Source organism: Oreochromis niloticus, linkage group LG13, assembly GCF_001858045.2.
Source record: "Oreochromis niloticus isolate F11D_XX linkage group LG13, O_niloticus_UMD_NMBU, whole genome shotgun sequence".
Classification (NCBI taxonomy): domain Eukaryota; kingdom Metazoa; phylum Chordata; class Actinopteri; order Cichliformes; family Cichlidae; genus Oreochromis; species Oreochromis niloticus.
Genome location: NC_031978.2, coordinates 33,344,578 through 33,361,007, shown reverse-complemented (window position 1 = coordinate 33,361,007; position 16,430 = coordinate 33,344,578). Strand labels below are relative to the sequence as shown.

Genomic DNA, 16,430 nt, shown 5'->3' with positions numbered 1-16,430 from the left:
CAACTGTTAATAAACAGTAAAAATGTTCAGGAAATTAAGTCAGCAACAATATTCCCATTGAGCACCAAACAAAAGGAAATCAAGCCAGACATGGCAGCACGTCCATGTGGAGAAAACCGATCTGCATGCTTGTCACAGCATCATCCTCACCTTTCTGCTCACAACACTCGTAAAAGCACAGTGTCCAACTGCTCCTCTGGAATATGGATCAGCATGTTTTGTAGTATGTGCAGGCTGCTCGCCCTTCACACTCTGTGAACTGCCACACAACAGACTGTGCTACAACAAACCCACTGCCTTTAAACAACAAACTCCAGCAAGCAGCCATTTGGAAAGGCTGTGGAAAAAACCCAACAATAATTACATAAACAATCCAAATGCTGATAAAAGCTCTGCTGAGACGATGGAAAAGGGAGAGTAGCTTTGCTTTATGCAGAACAGAGTTATTTCACATACTGATATTTTCTCCACTCTAATTTAGTCACACGAACACAGTCTGATTAAACAACTGCTTAAAAACAGAACATTTCTTCAGTGCACTGTACCCACATGTCAGTTTGGGTAGTGCTACTCTAAGAAACCAGTGCATGCTTCATGTTCTATATGCCAGAGACATTTTTGTAAGGAGTATGCATATGTATGAAATGGGTCATGCCTTCCCAGAAAACCTCTCAGTACATAATGAAATGCAAGTTATAGACACATATATATAGACAACAAAATAAAATTCATGAATGAGATTTATCTTATAATAATGCACCAGACTACTCAAAGTCTTTAATATGGATGTTTGTCTAACGCAGGAATTATGTGTAATAATGTTTTTTACTTCATAAATGGTTGTCATAACTGACATAGTAGCATTTTAATCGTGTGAAGTGTTATCTTCAAGCTGGAACTTAATCTCACAACTCAAGATTCAAGACAAATTCCACACAATAGGCTGGTTAAAACATTTGACAAAACCTCTCTATAACAGCCTCCACAGGCTATAAACACAAGTCTTTAATTGGTTTGCATCCAGATGTAGGATGTAGATTTATGCTGAAGCAAAACAATGACAAAAGGGTCATGCTGTCTAAGAAGTCTTTGATTCAGTTCCTTCGTTCACTTCCCAAATTTTCCAGAGTTTGTGCAGCACATCCATCTTAACATCAACTATTGGAGGACTGTGGGAGTCAGACTTATGTGGAAATGCTGCAAAGAAACCACTACTGACAGAGACCAAGAGGAAAACAGGACCTGCTTAACCCAAGGAACACACATAATGGATGCAAGACCAGTGTTGATCAGATAGGTCACAGTGTACTATGAAGCCAGAGCCTTTTTCGAGCTTAAAGTGAGACTCTTTTTACATGGCTAAACCGCTGCGCTAACAAATAATGTCGCTGGGAGGCAAGTTATATTTGGAGTTCTGGTTTAAAAGCAAAGCACCCTGTGAATCAGTCAAAAACAGTTTTGACTGATTCTTTTATTTAAAGCATGTTTTAAGCACAATATAGAATATAATTACTAAAGCCACTAAATGAAGTACAAACTGTGTGTCGCATATCATATTAATGTGGGAATGCAGAAAACACACAAGCTTACTACTTGACTATAATCTCCTGCTAAGTCTATTTTACACTGCAGGAATTGCAGCCACCAAGAACACCTATCCAATCAATAAAATGAATTTGAATTTGATCTGCTGACAAACTACAGCCTGTCACCGCGAGGCTGTTTGTGTCTTCCCAGCCTTGATATTGTTTTGGCATTTATTAAATTTTCTGCCTCAACCAACCTTAAAACATTTTGCGATAATTAAAGATATTTTTTTATGTTTCATGTACGCAATAAATGTGTATTAATTTCATCAGCCAATTTAACAGTTATATAAGATACTGATAGATATCAGCAGCACAGCAGCTCAGAGTTAACTGCTGACTATGATGTAGTCCTAATGGATCACAAAGAATTCACTACTTCTGACACCACAGATGTAACCCGAAACAACTGTATAGTCAAGTTGTCCAAATCATAAAAACTGTAGGGTGAGCACACACAGCAGGAATACACTGAAACGGCTGATGCTTGATGTGGTACACTGGCTAAATGCTCATTTAGGTTTGAAATACCTTTTCCACAAACACTCATGAGCATATAACACAACACAATAACAAAAAGCAAACAGACCTTTGTCCATGCTGATCTGGGCCAAGTTGAAGAGTTGAGGGGAACGGGCCTCTAGAATTTGCTGGTGTAGGTTAATGTAGCGAAGGGTCCACCAGGGCAGCAGCTGCACGTACATGTGAAAAAAGTGAGTCAAGTTTTTATTAAACGAAAGCCATGACCCAACTTCTCTGACAAAAGGGTTGTAGCTTATTATTACCATTTCATCTGATTTAATTAATACAGAGACAAGATAATTTGTGCTTAAGCTTCTTACACTCTTCAGTTTCTTGCTTCTTAGTCTGAAGACCACAAATCCCATCTAAATTAATGCAATTAAAATATCGATAGGCAAGACTGACGATAGGCAAGAGTGTTTAAAGATCAACATATCTGGAAACTACATCACAATAATGTTTTTTTTATTTCTACATTATCAATTTGTTGTGTTTTTGGTTAGTGAGGATAAGTGTTTTTACATAGCAATATGTGTTTAAAGGGAAGACATTTTTCCCCATTTTACTCTGTTCTTAATGTTATAACAAGCACTCCCCTCAGAGTACATGTTTATGTGAATAAATAAACACATAAGGCTGATCTTGAGGCCCCTTCAGGACAAATACAACACCAGCATTTAGAGTGCTGCATCCTGGAGCTAAGTGCTGAGCATGCACTAAAAACAGCTCACTCCTTAGCTTTTTGCATCTGAACAGAACAGAAAGTGGCAGAGAAAGAGGGGGAGTGTTACATTTCCCCTTACACTAAAACCTCCTTATAACTTGCAACCTCCCATTCTTGTCACACACTGGTACAGTGCAAGTGAACCATGCAAAAATCTTACTCGTGTGTCAGCAAGGATGCACAGTCGCATGGAGATTTCATTGCCCGTCTCAATGAATCAGTATCTTCACTCACATTTTTTTCCTTCAAACCTTATGCTTAAGAGAAAATAAGTCCACTCAGTGTGAATAATGATGGGCCTTGATTGAGAGCAAGGAACATGATCTGTACCACTAGGATCTAAATCAATGACTTAAAACAAATATTTTCAAACTATTACAAACACACATCCTTCTTATTGATGTAGTGACCTTAAAATTTATAAAGTAGATGTGAGTTGGTCTCCAGTTTTCATCTCTGGTGTAGATTTTGTCATCAAGTGTTAGCATGTATTTTTGGATGGATGTATTTTTATGTATGGAAACAACATAGCGACTTGTAAAATTGATTTAAAAAGATTCTGCAGGCCGCTAGTAAACATCAATGAAAACTAGAAAAATTTGCATTTCCTGCGAAAATGCTGTGTGGATGCCTTAACGCTGAAGCTGTCTGCTGAAAATGACTGAAAAAGATGAAAAGCTGCAAAAATTGTATGGCAGTAAAGAAACTGAAAAATTCTGCTAAATACACGTGAAAAAACAGAAACTTTTGCTGAAAAGAGGTGGAAAGGCAATGATTCTGCTTAAAAGGTGTAAAGAAGTTCAAATTTGTACTGAAAAGAGGAGAGGTGAAAAGGTTTCTTCTGAAATGAGCAGAAGATACTGAGATTTGTACTGATAAGAGGTGAAAGGCTGAAAATTCTGCTTAAAATAGGTGAATCAGCAGAATTTCTACTGAAAAGAGGTAAAGAAGTAGTTGCACTGAAAAAAGGTGAATCAGCAGAATGTCTGCTGAAAAAGAGATTTCTGTTGAAAACACCTGAAAAATCTGGGATTTGTGCTGAAAAGGGGTGAAAAAACTCACAATTCTGCTGAAACGGGGTGAAGAAGAGGTGTTTGGCTGTTGAGAAGAGTTAAATAAGTTGAACTGACAAATGCGATGATATGGCACAAATACTATGATTGGGTACAAATAGTATAATTTGGCACAAGTACTATGATTTAGTACAAATACTATGATTTGGCAGAAATAGTATGACTTGGCAATAATACTGAATTTTAGCACAACTACTGAGATTTGATTGAAATACTATGATTTAGAAAAGATGTTATAACTTTGTACAAATACACTGTTTTGGCACAAATAATATGATTTGGTTCAGATGCTATGATTTGAAACAAATACTATGATTTGGGAGAAATACTATTATTTAGTTGAAATACTATGATTTTCCAGAAATACTATGCCTTAGTAGTAATACTATAACATAACAGATATATGATGATTTTGCAGACATTCTGGTTTTACACAAATACTATAATGTGGCAGAAATACTATGTTTTAGCACAAATACTATGATTTGCTATAAATACTATGATTTGGCACATATACTGTATTCAGCAGATATACTATAACAAAATAGAGAGTCTACGACTTAGTAATAATACTATAACATAATAGATATACTATGATTTTGCAGACAGTCTATGTTTTTGCACAACTAGCACAATGTGGCAGAAATACTATGATTTGGCACAAATACTATGTTTCAGTACAAATACTATGATTTGGCAATAATACTGCGTTTCAGCACAGCTACTGAGATTTGATTGAAATACTATGATTTAAAAGAAATACTATGATTTCGTACAAATACTATGTTTTGGTTCGAATACTATGATTTGCAAAAAATAGTATGATTTGCACAAGTACCATGATTTAGTACAAATACTACGAATTGGCAGAAATACTATGCCTTAGTAGTAATACTATAATATAACAGATATACTGTGATTTTGCAGACATAGTATGTTTTTGCACAAATACTGCGATTTTGCTTAAATACTATGAAATTGCAGTAATACTTTGATTTTGAAGGAATACTATATATAGGTAGAAATACTATGCCTTAGTAGTAGTACAATAACATAACACATATACTGTGATTTAGCAGACATAGTATGTTTTTGCACAAATACTACGATTTTGCTCAAATACTCCGAAATTGCAGTGATACTATGATTTTGAAGGAATACTACAATTTGGCAGAAATACTATGTTTGGGCACAAATACTATGATTTGCTATAAATACTATGATTTGGCACAAATACTATGAGTTAGCAGAAATACTATGTTTTAACATAAATAATATCTTTTGACAGAAATTTCTGCTAAAAGGTACTATTTCTGCTTTTTAGCAGAAATACTGTAATTTTGCATAAATACTATGATTTGGGATAAATACTATGATTTGGCAGATATATTGTATTCAGCAAATATACTATAACATAACAGACATTCCTCCACTTAGTAGTAATACTATAACATGAAATAAATATTATGGTTTTGCCCCAAAACCATGATTTGGCACAAACAACATGATTTTTCAAAAATACTATGATTTAGCAGAAATACTATGATTGAGCAGAAGTACTAAGATGTAGTAGAAGTACTTTGATTTAGCAAAAATACTATTATGGAGGAGTAATACTTTAACATGGGAGAGATATTGATACACACACACACACATACACAGAGAGCAAAGTGTGCAGGGGCTGTTAAGAGTCTGGGCTTGGTATATCTAGGTCAGCTAAATTGGCTGCACCTGCTGTAATCAGCACTTACACACACAGACACAGAGAGAGCTATGGGTTTCCTTCAGTGTATTTCTCACATTCAGGATTCCCCTCGAACAAATGGCCATAATTTCCTAACCGTAGGAGCTAGAACAGTCATTCTGACATTGTTTTGTTCAGAAGAGATGGGGGAATCTGCAGGTCTTCTTAATTCAGAGATAAAATCTAAATTGTTGAAGATATATGACTCGTAATACACTGTAACCGAGTAGAGGCGAAGCAAAACTGCCTTGACCTGCCCTCAAACAACGTTTTGTAACTCTAAACACATATACTGTGATTTAACAGACAATATGTTTTTGCAAAAATAATACGATTTCGCTCAAATACTATAAAATTGCAGTGATACTATTATTTTGAAGGAATACTATGATTTGGTAGAAATACTATGCCTTAGTAGTAATACTATAACAAAACAGATATACTGTGATTCTGCAGACATAGTATGTTTTTGCACAAATACTACGATTTTCCTCAAATACTATGAAATTGCAGTAATACTATGATTTTGAAGGAATACTATGATGTGGTAGAAATACTATGCCTTAGTAGTAATACTATAACATAAAAGATATACTGTGATTCTGCAGACATAGTATGTTTTTGCACAAATACTACGATTTTGCTCAAATACTATGAAACTACAGTAACACTATCATGTTGAAGGAATACTATGATTTGGTAGAAATACTATGCCTTAGTAGTAATACTATAATATAACAGATATACTGTGATTTAGCAGACATAGTATGTTTTTGCACAAATACTACAATTTGGCAAGAAATACTATGCTTGGGCACAAATACTATGATTTGCTATAAATACTATGATTTGGCACATATACTATAATCAGCAGATATACTATAACATAACAGAAATTTTAATTGGGCACAAATAACATGATATGGCAAAAAAATACCATGATTTGGCACAAATACAATGATATGGCAGAAATACTATGATTGGGTACAAATACTATGATTTGGCACAAGTACTATGACTTAGTAGAAATACTATGATTTGGCAGAAATACTATGTTTTAACATAAATAATATCTTTTGACAGAAATTTCTGCTAAAAGGTACTATTTCTGCTTTTTAGCAGAAATACTGTAATTTTGCACAAATACTATGATTTGGCAGATGTACTATATTCAGCACATATACTATAACATAACAGAAATACCTCCACCTACTAGTAATACTATAACATATCAGAAATGTCATGATTTGACACAAATGCCATGAATTGGCAAAAATACTATGATTACCCAGAATTACTATGATTGAGCAGAAGTACTAAGATGTAGTAGAAGTACTTTGATTTAGCACAAATACTATTATGGAGGAGTAATACTTTAACATGGGAGAAATATTGATACACACACACATACACAGAGCCTAAAGGGAACAGTGGCTGTTAAGAGTCTGGGCTTGGTATATCTAGGTCAGTTAAATTGGCTGCACCTGCTGTAATCAGCCCTTACACACACAGACACAGAGAGAAGTATGAGTCTTCTTCAGTGTATTTCTCACATTCACGACTCCGCTCGAACAAATGGCCATAATTTCCTAACCGTAGGGGCTAGAATGCTCATTCTGACACCGTTTTGTTCAGAAGAGATGGGGGAATCTGCAGGTCTTCATAATTCAGAGATAAAATAGAAATTATTGAAGATATATGACTTGTAATACACTGTAACTGAGTAGAGGCAAAGCAAAACTGCCTTGACTTGCCCTCAAACAACGTTTTGTAACTCTAAATCTATATGGAGCATCAAAATCATTCTTTCACTGTAAGAAACAGCAGGCTTTGGTGAACAGTCATGGAAATTTTCAGGTCTCTGTGGAAATCCATCAAAAAGATATGATGAGAGAAAAAAGTGCCTCATTTCCAGAGTTTGAAATCTGAACAGATCTGAGCGAATGACGAATTTCCTACCCTCAAACAAGTGTAACTCATCTCAGAACGGTAATAGGTGAGAAAAAACTTCTAGAATTGTGAGCATCAGGAGTGTCTGAAGATATATTTGCACAAGCCTCATGTCTCAACTTTGTTTCGTTAAGGAGATATGATGATTTGAAAATGCCTCTCATTAGAGAATTCCAGCGCTGATTTTGAACAAACTCTCCATTGACTTTCTATGGAGAGTTTTCTGACTTTGTGTTGGTCTGAGGAGATTTGCCAAAATTCTATAAATCTCACAACAATGATGGTGACATTTTCTGAAAGCCAGCAAAAATACCTACGTTTTGATGTATAATTTGTGGAAGTTGAGTGAAAATTGAGCAAGTAGCAAGAAGTTGTTCGGACATGAAGAGAAGACTGCGAAACCTACAGTGGCACACTGGAAGCCAAGTGCATAGCAACCATAACAACACATGTATTTTCTGAAAAATCACAATTTTGCAACTCAAACCTTTAAGAGGGATAAGATGAAAATGGTAACAGATATGAAAAAGCTGAATCATCCATGAATAGCCCAATAATTTGTGAACATTTTAAAGTTTGAATGGTTGTTCTACGTGAAAGTAGGAAAAAGTAGTTAAGTTTCAAAAACAAGCAAGTTTTAGCAGAATTGTGGAAGTTTCCCATTCATTTCAATGGGACAAATTAAAGGAAAAAAGCTTAATATTTTAAAAAGTATAATAGCAAAAAATGCCAAAAGTCATCGCCATCATTAGCAGAAATAGTAGAATAGTTTAAAATTTGAACGGTGAAAATCGGCTGAAAATTGTGGAAGTAGTTAAGTGCCAAAAAAAGTGCAAAAGTGGCAACTAGAATAATAACTAGAAAAATTTGCATTTCCTGCGAAAATGCTGTGTGGATGCCTTAACGCTGAAGCTGTCTGCTGAAAAGCTGAAAAAGCTGAAAAGTTGCAAAAAGTTGTATGGTGGTGAAAAAAAACATGTCACCCTGAGCAGGATTCGAACCTGGCCCTCCTGGTCTCAAGGCAGCTACTCATCTCAATGAGCTAAACTCGTTCTCTCAAAAAAGTGGAGGAGAGACCGACAATTCAGCTAAAATGAGTGGAAGCTGCTGAGAATTGTGCTGAGAAGAGGTGAAAAGGCTGAAAATTTTGCAGAAAAGAGGTAAATCAGCAGAATTTCTGCAGAAAAGAGGCAGAACAAAAGAGAAAACTGAAAACATGTTTTGCCCTGAGCAGGATTCGAACCTGGCCCTCCTGGTCTCAAGGCAGCTACTCATCTCACTGAGCTAAGCTCATTCTCGCAAGAAGAGGAGGAGAGACCGACAATTCTGCTAAAATGAGCAGAAGCTGCTGAGAATTGTGCTATGAAGAGGTGAAAAGGCTGAAAATTTTGCAGAAAAGAGGTAAATCAGCAGAATTTCTGCAGAAAAGAGGCAGAACAAAAGAGAAAACTGAAAACAGGTTTTGCCATGACCGGGATTTGAACCTGGCCCTTCTCGTCTCAAGGCAGCTGCTCATCTCACTGAACCAAACTCTTTCTCTCAAAAACAAGAAATGGAGAAACTGACAATTTTGCTAAATGAGCAGAAGCTGCTGAGAATTGTGCTGAGAAGAAGTGAAAAGGCTGAAAATTTTGCAGAAAAGAGGTGCATCAGCAGAATTTCTGCAGAAAAAGGTAAAGAAGCAATAAGTTGCGCTGAAAAGAGATGAATCAGCAGAATTTCTGCTCAAAGGCGGCTATTCATTTCCCTGAGCCAAAGTCATTCTTACAAAGAAGAGGTGGAGAGACTGACAATTCTGCTGAAATGAGCAGAAGCTGCTGACAATTGTGCTGATAAGAGGTGAAAAGGCTGAAAATTTTGCAGAAAAGAGGTGAATCAGCAGAATTTCTGCAGAAAAGAGGCAAAGAAGCAGAAACTTGCGCTGAAAAGAGATGAATCAGCAGAGTTTCTGCTCAAAAGAGTTGTCTTTTTTGTGAATACAGCCAAAAAAGCTGGAATTTGTGCTGAAAAGGGGTGAAAAAAATGAAAATTTTGCTGAAAAGGGGTGAAGAAGCTAAAGTATACTAAATCAAAGTATTTGTGCCAAAACATAGTGTTTCTGCCATATTGTGGTACTACTACATTACAACATGAATACGGATTAAAGATGAAAGAAACTGGCAACAAATTCCTCTACTACAAACCAGTCTGATACCACTTCTTTGCAGTGTTCACGTTTACTAAGGCACTACCCAAAAGGCGCCACAAGAGGGCACTCCAACACAACAGATGACCTATGTACACTGATGCACTTAGTAACTGTCAGCCTCCTTGAATTGGCAGAAATACTGTGATTTAGTAGTAATACTATAACATAACAGATATACTACCAGGCTCAAAGCAGCTACTCATCTCACTGACCCAAACACATTCTCACAGAGAAGAGGGGGACAGACTGACAATTCTGCTGAAATGAGCAGAAGCTGCTGAGAATTGTGCTGATAAGAGGTGAAAAGGCTTAAAATGTTGCAGAAAAGAGGTGAATCAGAAGAATTTCTGCAGAAAAGAGGCAAAGGAGCAGAAACATGCGCTGAAAAGAGATGAATCAGCAGAGTTTCTGCTGAAAAGAGTTTTTTTTTCTGAAAACAGCCCCAAAAATGGAATTTGTGCTGAAAAGGGGTGAAAAAATGAAAATTTTGCTGAAAGGGGTGAAGAAGCTAAAGTATACCAATCAAAGTATTTGTGCCAAAACATAGTGTTTCTGCCATATTGTGGTATTTGTGCCACAAAAGTTACTACATTACAACATGAATACGGATTAAAGATGAAAGAAACTGGCAACAAATTCCTCCACTACAAACCAGTCTGATACCACTTCTTTGCAGTGTTCACATTTACTAAGGCACTACCCAAAAGGCGTCACAAGAGGGCACTCCAACACAAGAGATGACCTATGTACACTGATGCACTTAGTAACAGTCAGCCTCCTACTTAGCCACTACGTAATACAGCGATATTACAGTGTACAAATTCACAGAAATTTGCAGGGGGAACAAACAAAGAAGGAACAAGCCCAAAACAATAAAATAACTGGGCTGCCATAGCTATTGCTAACTAGCACATATGCTAAAGGTAACTGAAACCAATACACACAAGTAGCAGGGTAAACATCTGAAGCATGGAACATTAACTCACGTTTATGTGACACACACCATCCCCAACAAATACAGGATGGGCTATTTGCTCCCCTTCCCAGCAGCTCTCTCCTCAATCGTTAGCCCAGGAACGAAGGAAGACCATCTAGCTCAGAAGTCCCATGAATTCCCTCACTGCTCAGAGGCTGCTGGGTAATGTAGCTCACACTAACACAGGCTTTTCTACAAGCACAAATACTATAACATAGCAGAAATACTGTGATTTTGTTGAAATACTATGCTTTAGGACAAATACTATGATTTGGCAGAAATACTATGTTTTAGGACATATACTATGATTTGGCTCAAATACTATGATATAGCAGCAATACTATGTTTTGGTACAAAATGCTGCGCTTAGGCACAAATATTATGATTTGGCAGACACTATGATTTAGCAGAGATAATATCATTTGGCAGAAATACTAAACTTTGGCACAAATACTATAATTGAGTACTTTAAGATGAGAGAAATACTATGATATTGCAGAAATACAATGTTTTTGCAGAAACACTGTAATTTCACTCAAATACTATGAAATAGCAGTAATACTATGATTTGGCAGAAATACTATGTTTCAGTACAAATACTATGACAAAGCAGAAATACTACGACTTAGAAGTAATACTATAACAAAAGGGATTCCTCAAAATACTATGAAATTGCAGTAATTCTATGATTTGGCAGAAATACTGTACTTCGTACAAATACAATGCTTTGGTACAAATACTATATTTTGATTTCAATACTATGATTTGGCACAAGTAGTATGATTTAGTACGAATACTACGAATTGGCAGAAATACTGTGACTTAGTAGTAATAGTATAACATAGCAGATATAATGTGATTTTGCAGACATAGTATGTTTTTTCACAAATAGTACGATTTCGCTCAAATACTATGGAATTGCAGTAATACTATGATTTGGAATACTATGATTTGGTAGTAATACTATAACATAACAGATATACTATGATTTTGCAGAAATTCTATGTTTTTGCACAAATACTACAACAACTACTACTACAAATACTACAAGAAATACTATGTTTGGGCAGTAATACTATTATTTGCTATAAATACTATTATTTGGCACATATACCATAATCAGCAGATATACTATAACATAACAGAAATTCTATGACTTAGTAGTAACACTAATATAACAGAAATTTTAACTGGCCACAAATAACATGATTTGGCACAAATACCATGATTGGCAAAAAGATACCATCATTTGGCACAAATACGATCATATTGCAGAAATACTATGATTGGGTACAAATACTATGATTTGGCACAAGTACTATGAATAAGTACAAATACTATGATTTGGCAGAAATACTATGATTTAGCAGAAATACTATGTTTTAACATAAATAATATCTTTTCACAGAAATTTCTGCTAAAAGGTACTATTTCTGCTTTTAGCAGAAATACTGTAATTTTGCACAAATACTATGATTTGTGATAAATACTACGATTTGGCAGATGTACTATATTCAGCACATATACTATAACATAACAGAAATACCTCCACCTACTAGTAATAGTATAACATATCAGAAATGTCATGATTTGACACAAAAACCATGATTTGGCACAAATACCATGATTTGGCAAAAATACTATGATTACCCAGAATTACTATGATTGAGCAGAAGTACTAAGATGTAGTAGAAGTACTTTGATTTAGCACAAATACTATTATGGAGGAGTAATACTTTAACATGGGAGAAATATTGATACACACACACATACACAGAGCCTAAAGGGAACAGTGGCTGTTAAGAGTCTGGGCTTGGTATATCTAGGTCAGTTAAATTGGCTGCACCTGCTGTAATCAGCCCTCACACACACAGACACAGAGAGAAGTATGAGTCTTCTTCAGTGTATTTCTCACATTCAGGACTCCCCTCGAACAAATGGCCATAATTTCCTAACCGTAGGGGCTAGAATGCTCATTCTGACACCGTTTTGTTCAGAAGAGATGGGGGAATCTGCAGGTCTTCATAATTCAGAGATAAATATAAATTATTGAAGATATATGACTTGTAATACACTGTAACTGAGTAGAGGCAAAGCAAAACTGCCTTGACTTGCCCTCAAACAACGTTTGTAACTCTAAATCTATATGGAGCATCAAAATCATTCTTTCACCGTAAGAAACAGCAGGCTTTGGTGAACAGTCATGGGAATTTCAGGTCTCTGTGGAAATCCATCAAAATGATATGACGAGAGAAAAAGTGCCTCATTTCCAGAGTTGAAATCTGAACAGATCTGAGCGAATGACGAATTTCCTACCCTCAAACAAGTGTAACTCATCTCAGAACGGTAATAGGTGAGAAAAAACTTCTAGAATTGTGAGCATCAGGAGTGTCTGAAGATATATTTGCACAAGCCTCATGTCTCAACTTTGTTTCGTTAAGGAGATATGATGATTTGAAAATGCCTCTCATTAGAGAATTCCAGCGCTGATTTGAAGAAACTCTCCATTGAGTTTCTATGGAGAGTTTTGAGACTTTGTGTTGCTCTGAGGAGATTTGCAAAAAATCTGTAAGTCCCACAAGAATGATAGTGACATTTTCTGAAAGCCAGCAAAAATACCTACGTTTTGATGTATAATTTGTGGGGCTTGAGTGGAAATTGAGCGAGTAGCAAGAAGTTGTTCAGACATGAAGAAAATTCAGAAAGGACAAGTGCACACTCTGAGTTAATTGCATAGCAACCATAACAACGCATGTATTTTCTGAAAAATCACAATTTTGCAACTCAAAACTTAAAGAGGTATAAAATTAAAACGGTAGAAGATCTGAAAAAGCTGAATCAGACAGGAATAGCCCAATAATCTTGAGAACATTTTAAAGTTTGAATGGAGTTTCTAGGTGAAAGTATGACAAAGTAGTTAAGTTTCAAAAACAAGCAAGTTTTAGCAGAATTTCTGAAGATTTCCATTCATTTCAATGGGACAAATTAAAGGAAAAAAGTGTAATATTTTAAAAAGTATAACAGTAATAAACACCAAAGTCATAGCCTACGTCAGCAGAAAGAGCAGAACAGTATAGAGTTTGAACGGTGAAAATCGGCTGAAAACTGAAGCAGTAGTTAAGCGGCAAAAAACGTACGGAAGCAACCAGAATAAAGTATAATAAAGAATAAAGAGAAACAGGAAGTCAATAGTGTGGAAGCCCGTTTAGGGCATCCACACAATAAAGTATAATAATAAAGTAGAATAAAGAATAAAGAGAAACAGGAACTCAATAGTGTGGATGCCTAAAGCATCCACACAATAAAGTATAAAGAATAAGAGAACAGGAACTCAATAGTGTGGATGCATAAAGCATCCACACAATAAGAGAAACAGGAACTCAATAGTGTGGATGCCTCCAGCATCCACACAACTAGAAAGCGAAAATTTCAGAAGAAATTTTATGTGTGCCTATGCCGCTGCTATTCAGTGTAGTTTGCCATTCATACAGCTACAGAGAGCAAAACTCAGAAGAGCACCCATTCTCCACCATGAACTATGGTAAAAACAAACACCCCTCACGCTTCACAGATAACAGCTTACAGTTTTGTGTAAAGATGAAGTTACTTCGTACAGCGCCGATTTGCAGACGCTGTGCACACAGGTTCATGAGAAGTCGTCCCATTGTACCACGGCAGATCCGACAATGTTTGCATGAACACGCTTTGAAGCATTACGTTATGGACCACTTTTCACACATGGTTGCGGTACCCAAACAGCCGGCTGTAGCTTTTCAACTCACAGCCCGACACACACCCAAAAAACAGCCGAGAGAGCACAGACTACGCCCGAGAGGCGTGATTGCAGGTGCCGCTCAGGTGGGTCCACCTCCCCTGCAGCGGCACTGCAGACCACGCCCCGCCACACACATCAAACACGTAAAATAAATATTTATGCACTTTTGCATTCACTTTTTGTTTTTTGTTATTTTTACACAGTGTTCTGAATGATTAACAATGGTCTACAGCCAATCTTGTGTATTGTTATACAAACTGTGGTTGTAAGATGCAGATAACTATTTAATAAAAAGCTAAATATTTATATGAGAGCAAGAAAGAAAAGTATATCTTGTGTCCCCCTTTCCCTGTTAATGCCCTACCTGGCCCCTGGCAAAAGCTTTGCTAGATCCGCCCCTGCACAGTTACCAGCTGTCAGCTACACAAAAAAGGAGCTTGGTGTTTACAGGGAGTGCAGAATTATTAGGCAAATCAGTATTTGTCCACATCATCCTCTTCATGCATGTTGTCTTACTCCAAGCTGTATAGGCTCGAAAGCCTACTACCAATTAAGCATATTAGGTGATGTGCATCTCTGTAATGAGAAGGGGTGTGGTCTAATGACATCAACACCCTATATCAGGTGTGCATAATTATTAGGCAACTTCCTTTCCTTTGGCAAAATGGGTCAAAAGAAGGACTTGACAGGCTCAGAAAAGTCAAAAATAGTGAGATATCTTGCAGAGGGATGCAGCAGTCTTAAAATTGCAAAGCTTCTGAAGCGTGATCATCGAACAATCAAGCCTTCATTCAAAATAGTCAACAGGGTCGCAAGAAGCGTGTGGAAAAACCAAGGCGCAAAATAACTGCCCATGAACTGAGAAAAGTCAAGCGTGCAGCTGCCAAGATGCCACTTGCCACCAGTTTGGCCATATTTCAGAGCTGCAACATCACTGGAGTGCCCAAAAGCACAAGGTGTGCAATACTCAGAGACATGGCCAAGGTAAGAAAGGCTGAAAGACCACCACCACTGAACAAGACACACAAGCTGAAACGTCAAGACTGGGCCAAGAATATCTCAAGACTGATTTTCTAAGGTTTTATGGACTGATGAATGAGAGTGAGTCTTGATGGGCCAGATGGATGGCCCGTGGCTGGATTGGTAAAGGGCAGAGAGCTCCAGTCCGACTCAGACGCCAGCAAGGTGGAGGTGGAGTACTGGTTTGGGCTGGTATCATCAAAGATGAGCTTGTGGGGCCTTTTCGGGTTGAGGATGGAGTCAAGCTCAACTCCCAGTCCTACTGCCAGTTTCTGGAAGACACCTTCTTCAAGCAGTGGTACAGGAAGAAGTCTGCATCCTTCAAGAAAAACATGATTTTCATGCAGGACAATGCTCCATCACACGCGTCCAAGTACTCCACAGCGTGGCTGGCAAGAAAGGGTATAAAAGAAGAAAACTAATGACATGGCCTCCTTGTTCACCTGATCTGAACCCATTGAGAACCTGTGGTCCATCATCAAATGTGAGATTTACAAGGAGGGAAAACAGTACACCTCTCTGAACAGTGGTCTGGAGGCTGTGGTTGCTGCTGCACGCAATGTTGATGGTGAACAGATCAAAACACTGACAGAATCCATGGATGGCAGGCTTTTGAGTGTCCTTGCAAGAAAGGTGGCTATATTGGTCGCTGATTTGTTTTGTTTTGTTTTTGAATGTCAGAAATGTATATTTGTGAATGTGGAGATGTTATATTGGTTTCACTGGTAGAAAAATAAATAATTGAAATGGGTATATATTTGTTTTTGTTAAGTTGCCTAATAATTATGCACAGTAATAGTCACCTGACACACAGATATCCCCTAAAATAGCTAAAACTAAACACAAACTAAAAACTACTTCCGAAAACATTC

General features: G+C 36.9%; 1 protein-coding gene across 3 annotated transcripts in view; it reads right to left on the bottom strand.

Annotated features, from left to right (window-relative positions):
• ttc27 (tetratricopeptide repeat domain 27) overlaps positions 1–16,430 on the bottom strand; it is a 728,099-nt gene that overhangs the window by 93,926 nt on the left and 617,743 nt on the right. For all 3 annotated transcript variants that reach the window (XM_025897217.1, XM_025897216.1, XM_025897218.1), the window contains exon 5: positions 2,176–2,278. In XM_025897217.1, coding sequence (XP_025753002.1) covers positions 2,176–2,278 — 103 coding nt within the window. The remainder of the gene's footprint in view (positions 1–2,175; positions 2,279–16,430) is intronic.